We start from the raw sequence: 19,181 nt of genomic DNA on the forward strand, positions 1-19,181 counted from the left end.
ACCTATGGGAGTTTCTGCATCGTTGAGAGATTTTAGAGTCTTCCATACACTGTTTGGATCTTTTAAGATAGCTTCGTTCAGGTTTTGAACTAACCTGTTTTTATACAATTTTTTCTTCTGTTTTACACATTTGTTGTATGATTTTAACATGTAAAAATACTTATCGCGTATCGTTCTGTTCCGTGGGTTTCTGTTTAATGCATTTCTTAAAGATTTCAGTTCTCGTCTTTGGATGTAACAAGCCTGATCAAACCATTTCTTAGACTGCTTTGTGTTACGTTTTTTACGGAATTCTTTATGATGAACAGCTAACTTAGATGCTTCTGTCAACGCATCTGTGAACTTTTCAACTATAGTATTTACCCTTTTATTTGTGGATGAAATGTTTAAATCACTTTTGATTTCTTGTAACAATTTGTTGATTTGTCCTGTCTTTAGTGCATGACCAAGAGCGCTGGCAGAATTTTCATTCCAGAAAAATTTAGTATAACTTCCATTTTGGTTGTTGCATTCCTTATTACTGTGAGTGTAAGGCGATTTTTTTCTTTTCTGCTTCCTTACTGACAAGTACATTGATAATCGTAGCGGACAATGATCGGAAAACGGACTGATACCTTCTACATTCATTTCAGATATGTCTTTTGTGAGTCGTTCTGAACATATGAAATAGTCTACAACGCTGCTACCTTGTTGTATGTGGCATGTATATTTTCCTTCTAAATCACCCAGGGTCCTTCCGTTTCGAATAAGCAGATCATTGCTTATGCAGATATCGATTAGTTTGCGACCAAGTTTGTGAACAGTTTGGTCCATCGAGCATCTGTCGTTTACTCTATCAGTATAACCAGGGTAAGACGACAGGTAGGTATTATCACCGCTGTCTGTGTTAATATAATCAGTAACCATTCCTGTCCTTGTATTGAAATCGCCACATAAGATAATATTGCCTTTTGTAGAAAAATGTTCTATGTCGCTTTCCAACCTATCCCATATCTGGGGTGAATGTAGTTTACCGAAAGATGATGATACTGGTGGTATATAGCAACAGCCGATATACGTGTCGTTTTCCTTTTCAGCTGCGTTTGGTATATGGATCCATACAAGATCGCAGTTGCTTTGCGGTAAAAATTGTATGTGCTCTCTTAGATCATCTCTAACAAAGACAGATATTCCTCCTGAAGACTTACAAGCCCTTTTATGTTTTTATGTGTGTGTGTGTGTGTGTGTGTGTGTGTGTGTGTGTGTTTGCGTGCTGCTCTTCCCTCACACCCTCCATCTGTCTGTGTGTCTGTCTCTCTCTTTCTCTCTCAGTTAACTATACGGAGTGACAAGCTTTACAGCAGATGACAGTGACGAAAGAGGTCACACGGTGTCACTACTCCCTTGCCCACCGCGAGGCAAACACTCACCTCGGACTATAAGCCACAGTGGTGACAAAGGGGTTTTCAGGTTTTTAGGGCGTCGGTGTAGGTGTGGAAGGATGTTTTACAATGGAGACAGTTCTCACACTTCTTGTGAAATGCTTCACGGGCCAAAGTACCATGACAGGAACTCACTTAGAGAGAGCGAGAATGGGGAATGGTGTCACCGGACGTGACGTCACGATAACCTTGTGCAGTTTGTGGCTCCAGCCAATCAGATAGCAGGTGACAGCATACAGCAGCATGCAGTGTCGGTGGCGGAATATCTGTGACCATGTATGGGCAATGTTTTGGCGGTGTGTTGGGGACAGTAAGTGGGTCACTTGGTCAGGACCAGTCACGTGTTGGGTCACTGTGTCATCACACTGTGCCTCTTCAACTATGTAGCCTCGAAAAGAAAAAACCAACAACTGAGCTTTGTGTTTGTATGTGCATGCATGGGCGCGCGTGCGCGTGTGTGTGTATGTGTGTGTGTGCAGGATGGTTTGAGGTAAAGGTTGGGGGCTTGCTCACCCTGGCTCCGTCCAGTGTAGTAAAGGTCTTGCCCCGCGCGTGCAGTTCATTAATAGTGATGACATTATAAATTGATGAACGACACAGGGCTTTGATCGCCGAAGCGCGAGCTGTGCTTTTGTCTGTGTGTCTGTCTGTGTGTCAGTCTGTGTACATGATGTATAACCAGCAGTGCAGGATGGAGGCTGTTAGTGCTGGAACCCCCACTCCCCTCAGTGTCGTTTCCTTGCCACCTGCGTGCCTGATAATACCACACACCGTAACTGATTAGCTCTGAGTGCTGGAAACCTTCTCTTCTCTCTTTCCCCTACCCTCCCCACCCCTCCATTCCTCTCTCTCTTTAAAACTTCCCCACCCGTCTCGGACGGTTCTGTCTATGGCATGAAGGTTCACACGTACAATATAGCTCATCGTGGTGTGTAGGATTCAGTCTTGGCGTGTATGCGTGATAAATGTGTGCAATCAGAAGTATGTGACTGTCCAAAAGGGGTGGAGCAGAGATGCGTATTGAGTCCACCAATGTAGTTTTATTTCGGGACTTTAAAGACAGACATATACCTTAAATAAACAACAAGAGAGGCAAGGGCTTCAAGACTCACTTTTGATACACTTTGAAAAAAAATCTAATCGTTAAAATGTGTTCTGTATTTGTTCTTATAAAACTTCGGGTTAAAAAAAAGAAGAAAGAATAAAAAAGTCCTAACGACCCCGCGTGTTCGGGTGAGAAGAAACTGTCTTACCCATTACACTATCGTGGCTCCTTAACTGATGTTAAAAAATATATCATATAAACATGCTTTTTTAAAGGGCGATAAATCGATTGCGGTATTCGCAGTGAGAACGCTTTCTAAATCATATTATTCTGGTGTATCTTGGGCATTCAAAAAATCTTTAAGGGCACTTAAAAATTCTTTTTAAGTCCGCGGTAAAGGAGACGTGGCTATCGCCGCAATCACACTGCAACATTTAGCCGTTTTCTCTGGATCTAGATAGATGTACAAGTTTAGTTACACCCGGTCGACACGGTCGATTCAATTTCTCTGTGTTCATTCTAGTTTTATAGTTTTAAATATTTTTATAGTTTTAAAGTTGATATGAAAATTGAGTATTTTGTTAAACTAATAACATGTAGAGCCAAGTACAAGTACTTCTAAACGTCGTATGAAGTGAAAAGGACTTCATTTTGAGAAAAGTCAAGACTGGAAATGTTTACGTTTCATCAATTCATGGGTATTAACTCTCATGGTTTATTATTTTTATCTGAATTCTGACTGATTCTGTGGATATTTTTATGGCAGTTGGGGCATAATCCAGTAAGTGATGAGGCGTTCACAAATCTTTCTCTGAATAAATATTTAACGGTCTCCTTCTCCAACTTTCCATCACATGTTATCGTGTATTGTCGATTGAATATAGGATTGAACGGGCAGGTCAACAACTTGAAACAAAATGGCGTCGTTCGCGTTCGCGAAGAATATGAGCACGCGCTTTGAATATGTATAGATATGTGTACGCAACTGATTTTTGTCCATGACCTTCAGGGCTCAGCCAATAGATCTATAAAGTCCACTCGTCGTATTGATTTTAGTATTGTCCGAAAAAGACCACTTGGGCGAATGAACATAGTGAAAGCCCTGTACACTGAGAGTAAAATACACAAGCTTTTAATGTATTGAGTATAATTTCAAAATATAATGTTTAAGATGAGAAAGATCAGTTTAAAGCAAATTAAGTCCCCTAGCATTAATTACAGATTATTTTCCCTTTTTTACTATCTGCACCAAAGACATGTATAATAAATATAACTTCCATGCTTGGCAAAAGAAGTTCCTGTTTGATCAAAAAATGATAAAAATGACTGCTCTTGTTGTTGTGTTAGAATATCAGATCAAAGTGCCACGTTTAGAGAATAAAAACAACAACAACAACAAACAAAAAAACAGTAAATTCAGTTTGCATATAATTTGGCTTCTTTTTTTCTTTTTTTTTATACATTTTTTGTGCCCATCCCAGAGATGCAATATTGTTGTAAGCAAGATGATTGGAAAGAACTGAATTTTTCTTATTTTTATGCCAAAGTTGGTGTCAACTGACAAAGTATTTGCAGAGAAAATGGCAATGTTAAAGTTTACCATGGACACACAGACACACACACACACACACACACACACACACACACACACACACAGACAACCGAACATCGGGTTAAAACATAGACTCTTTTTGTTTACACAAGTGAGTAAAAAATGGACATCTAAAATGCAAAGTTATGGAAAAACAAGAACAACAATAACACGTAACTGATTTCTTTGTTTTCAAAGTATGCTGGAACATAAATCGATCAGGGTGGTAACAAATATATGGCAGACGATAAGTATTGCCAGGTTTAGACAGAGAACGCTTAGCTTAACTCTCTCCATACGAACGGCGAAAGAGACAACGTTAACAGCGTTTCACCCCAGTTGCCATCATCAAAATATTGCAAGCGGAAGGCTTTTATACTGAAGAGGTGAATGTTGACAAAGAATACCACAATTCTGACGGCGGAAGCTAAAGGTTGGGTCATTCAGACACCCACTGGACATCCGAGGGGTCTGTGTAGAGGAGAAGAGAGGACTGGCCGTACTGAGTGAGTTAAAGACACATCCAGTGTGGTTTTATGCTGACCCATCCACATTCCCCCCGTGTCCAGTATGTTGGTTCTAAAGGGAAGATGAAATGCACTTTTTATTTCACTGCAAAACATTTGATAATGTTCATGATAAATGCGTCATTTCCAAAACAAACAGTGCAAAGAGAATGGGTATCATTGTTGTGACTAAAACGAATGACGACCACGGCACAATAAAATCACTGTCGAAGTAAATTGCTGAAGCACATAGTACTGGAAAGAAGGGTAATACATATTAATAGCTATAGTAGTAGATGGACAAAAAAATATTTTTAGTTTCATGAACTTGAAAAATGGATGGTTGAGAGTGAGTTTATTTGACTTGAAATATTTTTGTTGTTGTTCCTTTCCTCTTCCATTTTGTTTCATTCCTTTCACTATTTTTGTTCTGATTTGCACCACATGTCATTAAACATTTCAGTGTTCAGTGTTCAGTGTTCTCTCTCTCTCTCTCTGTGTCTCTCTCTCTTCTCTTCTCTCTCTCCCTCTCTGTAGTCTTTTCAATCACTCTTTGTTCTTCCGCCTTCCCTTTTTCTGTCACCCCCTTCCTTCCTTACCTTCATCCTCACCCGTCTTCTTCACCCCTGCCCACCCCCCCCCTCCCCCCGCCAATTGTGTCCGAGGGGCAGATAAGGGTGGGTGGTTGGTAATGGGAGGAGCAGTGAGAGATGGAATGCTCCCAGTGCGTCACTGGTGCTAGCTGGCCGGTGATAAACCTGCCTGCCCTGAGGAGGGCACACAGCCCGTTACACCGCCACTACCCACCTGATGCTCAAAGAGAGAGAGAGAGAGAGAGAGAGGGAGAGAGAGAGAGGGAGAGAGAGCTCAAACTCAAAACGTTTTTTTATTGAATGATTCAGATTTTAGGCATGGCCAATTCTTCCAATTTGTCCTTGGTAATCTACGTCAGTTACAACAGCACACACATATCATTTTGAAGGCAGGGGAGAGAAGAAGAGAGAAGACAATAAAAGTCGTGTAGAAGAACAAATATTATGAAGAACACACACACACACACACACACACACACACACACACACACACACACACTCACTCTCATATTGACAGATGGATAGTAGAGTGAGAAAGAGACACAGAGAGAGACAGAGGATGGGAGAGACAGAGAGAGTCAGGTGTTTTTTTAAAAATTTTATTTATTATTTTTTTTTTTTTACACACCTCGGCCTTGGCCCTTCACGAAGGGAAAAAGTAAACCCGTGAAAAATCATTTTAAAAAAGCACAGGAGAATTACCGTACAGAACAGAATGCGAAGCTATGGAAATTTGTCATGAGAGAGAGAAGGCGAGGGGAATACAGAAGGAAAGAAAGAGAGAGACAGAGACAGAGAGTGAGAGTGAAGGAGGGAGGAGCAGTTTGTTGGTTATTAGTTACTGTGTCAGAACCACTGATTGAACATGACCGATTCAGCATGAAATGTTGTTTCCTTGTCGTACATATTAAGTCACATTTCTTGATGTGTCTGTCTCTTTCACTGTCTGTCTGCCTGTTTGTCTTTCTGTCTGTCTGTCTGTCTGTACGTGCATCCCTTTCGTGTTGTCTCGCTGTCTCATGTCTGTGTGTCTGTCTGTCTGTACGTGCATCCCTTTCGTGTTGTCTCTCTGCCTCATGTCTGTCTGTCTGTACGTGCATTCCTTTCGTGTTGTCTCGCTGTCTCTTGTCTGTTTGTCAGTTCCCATACAGACTGGGTTCTGAGGAAAAGCCACACATTGTACCGACACAACCACCCCATTACAACGTACATTTCACATTACCCAAAAGGAATGATTCTTATTCCTTCTGTGTTCTTCGTCCCTCCGTTTTTATTCCTTCTGTTCTTCCTCCTCCCTCCATTCTTATTCCTTCTGTTCTTCCTCCCCCCCCCTCCATTCTTATTCCTTCTGTTTTTCATCCTCCCTTCACTCTTATTTCTTCTGTCCATCTTCCCCCTACAACCTCAGTTACCCCCCCCCCCCCCCCGCCCCCCACACACACCACCCCGATTCTGGTTTGGGATGTCTGCGTGTGTTTAGGTTGTTGTTCACTACGCTGAAAACCTAACCTGCTCCAGGTACTGATTTCTCTTCAGCACGTGGCTTAGGGTGCCAGCGTGGAGAGAGGGAGAGAAAGGGGGAGGGAGAGAGAGAGAGAGAGAGAGAGAGAGAGAGGGGGGGGGGAGGAGTGAGAGAGACAGAGAGAGAGAGAGAGAGAGAGAGGAGGGAGTGAGAGAGAGAGAGAGGGTGGTGCGAGGCGGTGTGGATGGGTGGGTGGGGTGGGGGGAGTGAGAGAGAGGCGTAGGGTAGGAATGTCTAGCCGACTGGTGACGGTAAATTATCAATAAAAAGCAGTGGTATTTCTCGGTCCGTGTGTGTGTTTCTTCATCTTTTCTCAGCCACTGTCTGTTCAGCTGTATGTGTGTATCTCTCCACCATCCATCTCTGTCTGTCTGTCTTAAATACACCAACCCCTCTGTCTGTCTGTCTGAAATACGCCAACCCCTCTGTCTGTCTGACTGTCTGTCTGAAATACGCCAACCCCTTCGTCTGTCTGACTGTATGAAATACGCCAACCCCTCTGTCTGTCTGAAATACGCCAACCCCTCTGTCTGACTGTCTGTCTGAAATACGCCAACCCCTCTGTCTGTTTGTCTGTCTAAAATACGCCAACCCCTCTGTCTGTCTGACTGTCTGAAATACGCCAACCCCTCTGTCTGTCTGAAATGCGCCAACCCCTCTGTCCGACTGTCTGTCTGAAATACTCCACCCCCTCTGTCTGTCTGAAATACGCCAACCTATCTGTCTGAAATACGCCACGACAACCTCTCTGTCTGAAATACGCCACCCCTCTGTCTGTCTGTCTGTCTGAAATACGCCAAACCCTCTGTCTGACTGTGTCTGTCTGTCTGAAATACGCCAAACCCTCTGTCTGACTGTGTCTGCCTGTCTGAAATACGCCAACCCCTCTGTCTGTCTGTCTGAAATACGCCAACCCCTCTGTCTGTCTGACTGTCTGTATGAAATACGCCAATCCCTATGTCTGTCTGTCTGACTGTCTGTCTGAAATACGCCAACCCCTCTGTCTGTCTGTCTGAAATATGCCAACCCCTATGTCTGTCTGTCTGAAATACGCCAACCCCTATGTCAGTCTGACTGTCTGTGTCTGTCTGAAATACGCTAACCCCTCTATTTGTCTGTCTGAAATATGCCAACCTCTCTGTCTGTCTGACTGTCTGTTTGAAATACGCCAACCCCTATGTCTGTCTGACTGTCTGTGTCTGTCTGTCTGAAATACGCTAACCCCTCAGTGTGCTCCGTTCTGTGCAATGCGATTAGTGAATTTCGGACGACAACTCTTTCAACCCTTCAGTTTTAGGTCAAGCAAGGTTTCAAAAGCTGTTGGTAGTTCCAGGCACTTTTCGTTATTGTCAAACCTTGTACAGGCGAGGAGGACAGCAATCCAAACTTTGGAAATAGTAGGGGGCATTAAGTCCGAAAAACAGGTGAAAGCTGCACTTCATGATAAAAACATTCTGTTTGGTTTTTCTTATTCCTTATTCATTTGTGGTTCATTTAAGCAAGGGATCCACCTTATCACTGCACCGGAAGTGGGTGTGGTCAGCGTCTAAAGTAGGTCACTGAGTTCAAAACAAATGACACTTATTTTCTCGGTTATTTCGTTTTCTTACCCAATTTCACACGTGGAAATGTCCAGAATGTGGCCTCCGAATGTTAATTATGCTATTATGTACTTGCTATGTTATGTAAATGTCTTCAGGAGTGTTTCGTGACAAAAATAATAAAGATAAAATAAAAATAGAAAATAGGTCACAGTGTCAGTGATGCTAACTGGTCGTTGTTTAATCTCAATGTGCACTGTTATGTTGCTCATACATTTTAAAGAACATGTACATATTTTTCATCTTTCTCTGGGCTACTTGTCCCCTAAACAAAATATTTTTAAAAAACAACAAACAAAAAACAACAACAAACAAAATAAAAAAAATTTTTTTTTTTTAAAAAGAAGAGGGAGGGGAAAAAAGATGTGTCTAGATCTTTGGGCGCCGTTTATGTAGCAACTAAGCCTCTTTTTGAATTTCTTCTGCCATGAGTTGATATTTTGCAAAGTACTTCAGTCTCTTAAGGTATGACATTGATGATACTGATATGGCAGCTCAACAATCACCTTTGTTTCAACAATCTCATCCACCCATTTCAGTCTGCCTATCGTGCTGACCACAGCACCGAAACCACTCTCCTCCACATCCTGAATAACCTACTGCTAGCGTCCGACTCAGGACAGATCTCCCTTCTCACTCTTCTCGACTTGTCAGCCGCCTTTGACACGATAGACCTTCTTTCCCGTCTTCATTTTACATTTGGTATCAACAGCACTGTTCTAAACTGGTTCAAATCTTATCTCACTGATCGATTCCAGTCTGTCATTGTTGATAATTTCCAGTCTGAACCCGTTAAAATTGAACATGGAGTCCCACAGGGATCTGTTTTAGGCCCAGTGCTCTTCACACTGTACACTGCTCCTCTCGCTGAAATTATCAACCGCCATAATGTCAGTCATAATTCTTATGCTGATGACACTCAACTCCAGAAATTGATACACCTGAAAAACTGTTGTCGCTCTTGCAAAAAACATCTAACTGCTTCCTGGATATTCAAAATTGGATGACTCTAAATAAGTTACAATTGAACGCGGACAAAACTGAAGCAATGATCATAGGAACTAAACAAAAACTCTCTTCCATTACAACTAATACAATCAAACTTGGCAGTACATCCATCCCTCTGTCCAGTTCAGTCAGGAACCTCGGCGTTGTCCTTGACAACACACTGTCCATGCAAACATTTATCAATCAGACATGTCAATCCTGCTGCTGTCAACTGCGGCGCATCAGTTCCATCCGGAAATATCTGTCCATTGACGCAACATCTAGACTTGTCGTTTCTCTCATTCTCTCTCGCCTTGACTACTGTAACTCTCTATTGTCTGGTTTGCCTGCTTCATCCATTCAGTCCCTTTAGCGCATACAAAATTCTGCTGCCCGACTCGTCCTCAGAAAGAAAAGATCTGAGCACATCACTCCTCTTTTGCAACATCTCCAGTGGCTCCCTGTCTCACACCGAATAAAGTACAAGATCAGCACTCTATGCTACAAATGTATTCACAAATCAGCCCCTTCCTATCTCTGTGGCTGCCTTCACCTCTACACTCCATCGCGCTCACTACGATCAGCTTCGGATCCACTCCACTTACGCATACCCAGATTCAAACTCTCGACTGTTGGCCGCCGTTCTTTCTCTGTCTCTGGACCTTGCAATTGGAATGAACTTCCTCTTTCGCTTCGTCAAGTCTCCACACTCAGCTCTTTCAAGTCTGGCCTTAAAACCCACCTCTTCCCAAAATAGCCTCCCTTCCCTGCCTCTTCCTTGTCTTTAGTTTCTCCAGTTTTAGAGTTATGCATGCGTGAGAATGACTGGTGCGAAAGCGCTTAGATTTGTCTCTGCACAAGATTCAGCGCTATATAAGTACCATTATTATTATTATTATTATTATCATTAGTTATTACATACTTGTAATTAAAGAAAATCAATCGTAAATCTTTGAATGTAAGTATAATCAAGGTCGACCAGCTCTGCCAATTTCCAGAGGCACCACACGCTTGTCTAAAACATTTTTGCTTGGATACGTTTTTAATTCATATCAAGCATTCACCAAAAACTGCAAACATATACGCTCAATTCGCTTGTTTTGCCTTTCTTTCAGCACTGACAGACAATATCGAACTTACTAGATTCAATGTGGAGAAGAATGATTGTAGAATAGTAAAATCCTTCTCATTCTCATAAGGGTAAAGAGTGCTTCCAAGGAAGGGTGGTGGGTCTTGTCGCTGATGCCTGACTGCCTTCTGTCCTGCAGTCCTCAGTTTGGTGTGAGTGGAAAGAGATATAGAGTTCCAAATTGGCCGCAGGGTGTTGAAGGCATGCCTCGCTTTGTTGATGCGGTTCTTGATGTCTTCATCCGCCCCTCCGTCCTTGCTCACTACGCTGACATCTTTGCAGTACACCAACCATTCACTTTCAGTGTTGCGCGTCTTGCTTTCAAGTCTGACGGCTGGTTTTGCACTGACGATACATGGTGGTATTTATACGTCTTTGGAGGTCAGAGCAACTGGATGCACTTTTGTGTGGGTGACAGAGAGGGGGGTGGGGGGCATTATTTCCATTCTGGCTGACACCGATTGCTGAACTAGGGGTGTGAAGTGCATAATTGCCTCTGCGTCTTCATGCTTATTCTGCATCAAATATCCCATGGAAGGTGTCTCCCGCTGTTGTCAATCTTGAGATGTGGTCAGTTTTGTCGACCGCTCCAACTATGTAAATGTTTGTCATCATTCTTGGCGGAAGAACTACACCGTCTGTTTCAAATTTTTGCTATATACTGTTTGCAATATCTATTGAAATAGACAACACACGCTTGTATGAGATTCCAAAGCCATGGCTATGAAGGATTTCAACCAGCCCTTTCTTTCTTGTCTGACAATGAACTTTAAGGCCAGTAGATTAGGAATGATGTCTGTGTCCTGTTGCGCTGCATATGTGATGTTGCTTTTAATTATTTTATGCATTTATATGCAATTATCTGTGATATACTGACAACAGTTTGAATCTGGTGTGGAGTGGTTAATTCTTCAATGGAATCTGGCCCACTGGTTATCATGCTGATGGGCGCCTTTAAGGTGAAATGTATACAATTTTCTTGACATTCTGTGGATGAATTTGCCCTGGAATGAACTATCTGGCTACAACAGATCACTTCTAATCAGCTCAGCGGTTTTTGCAAGATGTGAGGCTTCTGAATCATAACTGCGTGTTTCTTGATGGTGTCACCGAGGTTTTTGTCAAACATTAGGACAGTTCTCTGCTTTGTAAAGTGGCAATGGGGTCTGGAAGAGCTGTGCGAAGTTTATGTTTGATACGTGATGAATGCACTTCAGTTTGCTCGGTTCCTGATTGTGCCAGTCCATACGTGTATATTCTACACAACTGAGACATATCATCGTTCATGTCTTTATTTTTCTCTCGTGAGTTTGCATTTGACAGATTGTCAGCACGTCTATAGAGTTAAATGAGCATGTGTATGGTACACATCTATTGTTACCATGTCCCCTGAAGCAAATTTAACTAAATCTATCCTGAAGCTCTTCTGCACAGTTTCTCATCTTGTAATCAAGTCCTAAGTCCAGCTCCTTGTAGTATACCCTCATCACTGTTTAAAAAAATGCATTAATTTATTCGCATGAATACCAAACAGGTTTCTTGTTTTCACAGGACTAGCACTGGATTTGAAATTCTTATATATATATATATATATATATATATATATATATATATATATATATATGCTCCCAGTCTCCCTTTAGAGGTTGTCCCTGCTTTCCTCTGTTCTACATCTCTTCTGCCACTTAGAAAAATGTAGAAACGTTGCTTCATATCCATCTCCTTCATCAAACAAAGACAGATCAACAGAATTGGGCAATGTCCTAATCTTTTAAAATCAGCAAAGGTTTCAGTAACATAGGCGTAACCAGCACATTCTCGCTTGGTTGGGCAGATCAAAGTTTCTTGTGATGCTGTTTGACATCACGCACAAAGATTCCAATTGATTTCCACCACGTCTTCAGTCATCGACTTGGACTGTGGCGGATCACAGCAACCACATACTTGTCTGCATTGACATGACATAACTCTCTGAGAACAAAGCAAGACAGTTGTGGCGAGCTCATTTCTTTAAGTTTCAGTTTCACATTGTTCAGAACCCTGTCAACTGTGAAGGCCTCTTCAGGGCTATATGCTCTAATCATACGAAAAAAAATCAATGTAACCATACTTCCTTACAGAATATGCAATCTGCAGGGTTGTCAATAGCTACCATTAAGTCCGTAAATTAATTAGCTTATTTTGTCTTGTACAAACAAAACAATCTCTTTTTAATTTTCTTCTCTCTCTCTCTCTCTCTCTCTCTCTCTCTCTCTGTGTGTAATTCTTTCTTTCGTTATTTATTCATTTATCTATTTATTAATTTATTTATTCACTCATTTTGTAAACTGTACAGTTACAGTTATATAATACTTTCATCTAAAAATTAAACGCAATAGCAATACCCTATTGTTGATTACCACACTTCAATAGCAGCTTTTTTTTAATGATTTTTTTTTTTAATTTAAAAGGAAAGAAAGAAAAAGGCATAACACTTTCGTTTTAAAAATCTAACTTTTGTCGCTAAGGATTGCCGTACTTCAGTTTCTGGTCTGCCATGGGCGATGAGAACAACCAAACCAGCGCAGTGCGCGCTAAGCGCCAGTCTCTGAAATAGGGAAGGTGCTGACAGCTGCGGGTCAGGCCGGGGTCACGCCACATCCTGCCTTGCTAAATACTATGGTGTCCCATTCGCGTGTGAGTGGTATAAATGGTCTTCGTAATTAATTTTAATTAATTTTTACGCTTGCCACAAGCCACTGGAAAAGTGGATCCCTCGCTTAATGGGTTCATTAGAACTTATTGTACATGTATGTCAATTATTATGTTTTTATCACAAAGTGCAAGATTTATATTTAATGCCCCCTACTAAAAGAACTATTTACATGTTGGTTCTCCACACCCAGACAGACACACGGCATATTAATATAAACACAATCGTTGTCTCTCACCCTTTTACACACAAGCTCCAGATCTCAGACATCACTTCTCACTGATTGAATTATCTCGAAATGTCAGTCTTCATTATGAAAAAAAGGGGAAAAAAATGTTGGGGTGGGTTGTAACCGGAGGGGTGGATGGGGTGAGGGGGACGGCCAACTGTTGCTCTCAGCCCCGCACCGCACAGCCATCCTATCCCAGATAAGCTCCTTTCTCCAAGGGGCACAAATTGGCTCGACCCCAGTCTCGCAGGTATGACCGGTGAGTGCCTCAGTTTGCGCCCCCCTGTGATAGTGGGCCGTGGCGGGGTTTTTCCACTTTTTCAGAGCACCACACAGTTCCAGGGAGGCGCAAACACGAGGAGTCGCCCACAGCTGTAAGCCCTGACCCGACACGCCACTTGTCGATAACACGCTAAAAGGCATGCGCCTTCTTCATTTCCGCTTCCTGCTCAGCGATAAAGGGGAATCACTCCCGTCTCTCCGTCCATTAAGCTTTTCTCTCTACCTCTTTCTAATTTATTCATTTGTTATCATTTAACCATTTTCTCTAATTCCTAAATTTTCTTCACGTGGGTAGGATGAAAACAGTCCACCGTATGCTTTTTGATATCCCTACAGTAACTTGAGCAAGGAAGTTATTTCGATTTCTCTGTCTCTCCCAACGCCCCTCAGTCTTCGCGCCAGTCTCTCAGTGCCCATGCACGTCAGTCAGTAATAGTCATAGTGTTGACCCATCGTTTTTTATCGTGTCTGAATTGTCTCATGCCTCTCTGTGTGTGTGTGTGTGTGTGTGTGTGTGCGTGTGTGTGTGTGACCACTCGTACACGCGTAACGAGAGAATGCGCACGTTGTCTACGTAATAGCATTGTATCTTTCCACCTGAGTTGTGGAGCGGGGTGTGTGGACAGGTGCGCCACGCGCTGTGTGGGTGCTCCGTGCCAAGCCAGCTGTGGGGGGGTTGGGGGGGGATGGGGTGGGGGATGGCGGGAAGAAGTGCCGGGGGAACCACAGACATACATCTCAGTGAGGGGAAGGCGGAGTGTGTGGCGGAAGGGCAGGACAGGGGGGCGGGGGGGTCTATCGTCTGTCTGACCCCGCACTGAATGTGGGCCAGTGACAGAGAGCACGTGAAACACGGCCATCTGCCACGAGCCACGCTCTGCCAGCACCTGGCCACCACCTGACAGGGGAGGGGGACACAGGGCGAAGGGGGGAGGGGGTGCAGCATGATCGGAACAGAGGCGCTACGACGTTCACTGGCACCCCCCGCCCCCCTCTCTCACTGGTCAGACATGTAATGAAGTCAGTCGATGTGGGAAACTTCTACCACGTGCGCATGTTCGTGCGTACTGAAGTGTGCGTGTATATTACATGTATGTACATTACCTTTTTTTTGGCTGTCTCTTCACTTCCCGTTTCTCCTCCCCCCTGTTTGTCCCACTATCCATCTCCCCCCCTCTTTCTCCCCCCTCTCCCCCCCCCTCTCTCCTCTCTCTCACTGTCCCTGAAGAGAGTGATCACGGCAGAAAAAAGTTGTGTGGATGGGCAGCAACAGGAAACACTTCACAACAGAGTGACCCTTCAGTGTAAATCTCTCTCCTCTCTCTCTTTCTCTTACACACACACACACACACACACACACACACACACACACACACACACACACACATTATTTCTCTCCATCGGCAAACATGCGTCATGGCCAGCTTTGTGTTTCAAGGTCAAGATGAAGCAGATGACGAGTGTTTTTCTGCTGTGGCTGCTCTCTGAATCACTGTCACTCCTCCAGTCTCACCCCCTCACTTTCTCTGTCTATCGGTCTTTTTATCTCTAAAGTCTGCATATCACTCCCCCCCCCCTCCGCCCCACTTCCTCAACTCTTTCCTCCCCTTCCCCCATCTTGCTGTGCAGCCACGCTTCCGAAAGTGCTGTTGATGTGGAGATCAATGTAGTAACGCTGAGTGTCACAGTCTATATCCACATGTCTGCTTACCGCTCTGCCGGTCCCTGAGCTATTTTGGTACACACACGCCCACTCATACAACATGTGTGCGCCGTGTGTCCGTCTGTCTGACTGCCTATCTGTCTTTCATCTCTCTTTGTCCTTCTCTCTCTCTGTCTCTGTCTCTCTCTCTCTCACACACCGTCGCACACACACACACACACACACACACACACACACACACACACACACACACACACACACACACACACACACACACCACTCAAAGGCAGAAGGAGTGAGCGGAGACCCAGTACTCAGCAGGCAGTTGTTGTCCTCAGAGAATCTCTTCCGGTGCGGAAGTGACGACAGTAATGGAGGACCCGCCAGTGAAGTGAGGCCTCAGACTGATCTGTATCTGGTGCTGTGTGGACTGGACATTGTATCTGGTGCTGTGTGGACTGGACATTGTCTGTATCTGGTACTGTGTGGACTGGACATTGTCTGTATCTGGCGCTGTGTGGACTGGACAGTCTCTGTCTGTCTCTGGTGCTGTGTGGACTGGACACTGTCTGTGTCTGTCTCTGGTGTGTCTGTATCTGGTGCTGTGTGGACTGGACACTGTGTCTGTCTCTGGTGCTGTGTGGACTGGACACTGTGTCTGTCTCTGGTGCTGTGTGGACTTGACACTGTCTCTGTCTGTCTCTGGTGCTGTGTGGACTGGACACTGTGTCTGTCTCTGGTGCTGTGTGGACTTGACACTGTCTCTGTCTGTCTCTGGTGCTGTGTGGACTTGACACTGTCTCTGTCTCTCTGTCTCTACCTTTCTGTGTTAGTTCGTTTGTCTGTGTGTCTGTCAGGCTGTGTGTCTGTATGTCTGTCTCTGTTAGTCTCTGCCTGTTTGTCTGTGTGTCTGTCAGGTTGTGTGTCTGTTTCACTCTGTCTTTCTGCCTCTCTCTCTCCTCGTCCCTGTTTGTCTGGTTTTTTTCGTCTGTGTGTCTGTCTGGTTGTGTGTCTGTCTCTCTCTGTTTCTCTGTCTGTCTGTCAGCCTGCCTACCTGTCTGCCTGTCTGTGCCTGTCTCTGCCCTCCCTCTCTGTGTCTCTGTCTCGTATACAATCATTGTGTGTTCACATTCCCCTTCATGAGGGACCGAGTCCTAAAATGAATAAACCATCTGAATCTGAGTCTGTCTCTGTCCCTCTCACTAGATGTGTAGGTTGGTCACATGCCCCACCACAGGTCAGCTCCATGTTCACTTCCTTCCCGTCACACCTCAGTGGTGGATGATGGACATGTGTTGATTTCCTCACAGTTCAATCACTGTGACTGAAGGGGTCACCCTGACCACTGGTTCAGGTTGGTTGTTCCAAGAGTCAGGTTGGGTCCGGAAGGTCCGAACACTTGTCACTTCTTCATCCTCTCTCGTGAGGTCGTTCCGTCCATCAGTCTCTACCAACTGCCTGCATCCCTTCCTTCCTTCTTTCCTTCCTCCCTCCCTCTCTCTCTCTTTCTTCCCTTCCTTCCGTCCTTCCTTCCTTTCCACCTTCCCCAATAACGGCGTTGTTGTGTTTGACTTGGACGTGGCTGTCATTCTTTCCCACGTTCCTCTTTCGTCACTGTGTGTGTGTGTGTGTGTGTGTGTGTGTGTGTGTGTGTGTGTGTGTGTGTGTGTGTGTGTGTGTGTGTGTGGGTGGTGTGGTGTGTGTGTGTGTGTGTGTGTGTGTGTGTGTGTATGGGTGGGTGGGTGGTGAGTGTGTGTGTGTGTGTGTGTGTGTGTGTGTGTGTGCGTGTGTGTGTGTGTGACTGTGTATGTGTGTGTGACGGTGTGTGTGTGTGTGTGTGTGTGACGGTGTGTGTGACGGTGTGTGTGTGTGTGTGTGTGTGTGTGTGTTGTGTGTGTGTGTGTAGTGTGTGTGTGTGTGTGTGTGTGTGTGTGTGTGTGTGTGTGTGTGTGTGTGTGTGTGTGTGTGTGTGTGTGTGTGTGTGTGTGTGTGTGTGTGTGTGTGTGTGTGTGTGTGTGACGGTGTATGACGGTGTGTGTGGGTGTGGTTGTGTGTGTGTGGGGGGGAGGGTGTGTGTGTATGTATGTGTGTGTGCCCTGTAGGGTGGGTCCAGCCATCACAGATGAAAGGTCTGTGTATTCAACTTCTCTTCTGTTTCTCTCACACCCTCACCACAGGCCACACAAGTAACCTGTGTGTTCACTCACACTCATGGCATGTCCAACCCACGTGTCTATGTGGGCACGCGATTTCAGGTTCAAAACGAACTCACACACACACACACACCCGTACAAACATACACGTACAAAACACCCCCCCCCCCATTTCGTTTAATATCAGAATGGAAAAGCACGAAGCTGAAGACAACAACAACGACAACGACGACGACAACAACAACAACAACAACTACTACTACTACGACTAATACTACAACTACTACAGAAACAAGACATGAAGTCTGTTGTGTCAGACACCCAAACGTTTCTTGTTTCTATTGATTTCAGAGAGGCATTATTGACATGCACAGTGGTCGGTATTTCATCGAGCCATTGAAGAACACATCGCTGTCATCATCGTCATCCTCAGTACCTCTGCATGAGAGGCCGCACATCATCTACCGGCAACAACAACACGGACAGTCTGAGGACACTCCGCTCTTCAACTGTTCCGTTACAGGTATCTGCCTCTCTCTCTCTCTCTCTGTGAGTGTGTGTGTGTGTGTGTGTGTGTGTGTGTGTGTGCGTGCGTGCGTGCGTGTGTGTGATAGAGCGAGAGAGAGGAGAGAGAGAGACAAAAAGAGATAGAGGGGAGAGAGAGAGAGGGGGAGAGAGAAAAAGGAGATGGAGGGAGAGAGAGGAGTGTTGTGAGGGGTGGGACGAGCTCTGTTTTTCAAAACACACAAAAGTCAATGACCTGAGTTCATATTACGTCCCTTCTTTCCCCTGCACTTCTTTCGAACTGCCTTTTAAAATTTAAGATGAAAATGGATGTGCACACACACACACACACACACACACTCACCCACAACAACAACAACAACCCCCCCCCTCAAACACACGCACGCACATCCACACACACACACACAGCCACACACACACACACACACACACACACACACACACACACACACACAACAGCAGCACCTCGTCATTTGCTCGAAGTGCCAGACATAGCTGGAAATAAACACCAACAGCAACATCCGCTCCCTCTTCAGCCAGCCCGCGGCTGTGGCGTTCAGTCATGGATTGCCGAATGTCAGTCCTCTCTCATTGACTGTGTCGGTGAGGAGGCTGTTTTATATCTTATTATATGAGATCGTGTTACATCATAATATATTACATTATATTGTATTGTGTAATGTCATGTTGTGTTGTGTTGTATTATGTTATGTCACGTTACTTCACATCATGTTATGTCATGTTATTATCTCATTATTTATGGCGCCACTTGTCATTGATGAAATCGGTGAAGGGTCAACTCTAAAACCACCACTGTGGGGACTGTTGGCAGTGACATTTCAAAGTCCTTTGAACCCCTCGATCACTTGCACATCGTTATCCTTGCTTCAAGGTGAAACAGAATACTATTGCTGCTGCTTCTGTTGCTGCTGCCGCTACTGTCACAACAGCCACAGGAACTGTTTGACCGTCAGAACACAATTTCAAACGCCGAGGTCAGCAGATGACCTTGAACGAAGGTCAAGGACACAGAGGATGACCTTTTTTTATCGAGTGCGTTGTGAGCCTCGGGGGGTGAGAGCACTATAGAAATGCTTTCAATGGATCTTGCAGAAACCTGACAACAGAATGAGTCCACACCTCACACCTCTGACCTTTCCGCCCTGTAACTTTCAGTAAAGACCGAGGTGAAGACGAGAGTATTCGCTCTTTTTCTGACAGGAAAGTAAACAACCTTTGCGT

At 44.4% G+C, this 19,181-nt stretch overlaps 1 protein-coding gene across 2 annotated transcripts in view; it reads left to right on the forward strand.

The window, feature by feature from the left end:
• The window catches only part of LOC143284621 (A disintegrin and metalloproteinase with thrombospondin motifs 9-like), a 119,021-nt gene that overhangs the window by 29,641 nt on the left and 70,199 nt on the right, over positions 1-19,181 (forward strand). For both annotated transcript variants that reach the window (XM_076591477.1, XM_076591478.1), the window contains exon 3: positions 17,766-17,937. In XM_076591477.1, the coding sequence (XP_076447592.1) occupies positions 17,766-17,937 (172 nt within the window). The remainder of the gene's footprint in view (positions 1-17,765; positions 17,938-19,181) is intronic.

Source organism: Babylonia areolata, chromosome 8, assembly GCF_041734735.1.
Source record: "Babylonia areolata isolate BAREFJ2019XMU chromosome 8, ASM4173473v1, whole genome shotgun sequence".
In the NCBI taxonomy this organism is placed as follows: Eukaryota; Metazoa; Mollusca; class Gastropoda; order Neogastropoda; family Buccinidae; genus Babylonia; species Babylonia areolata.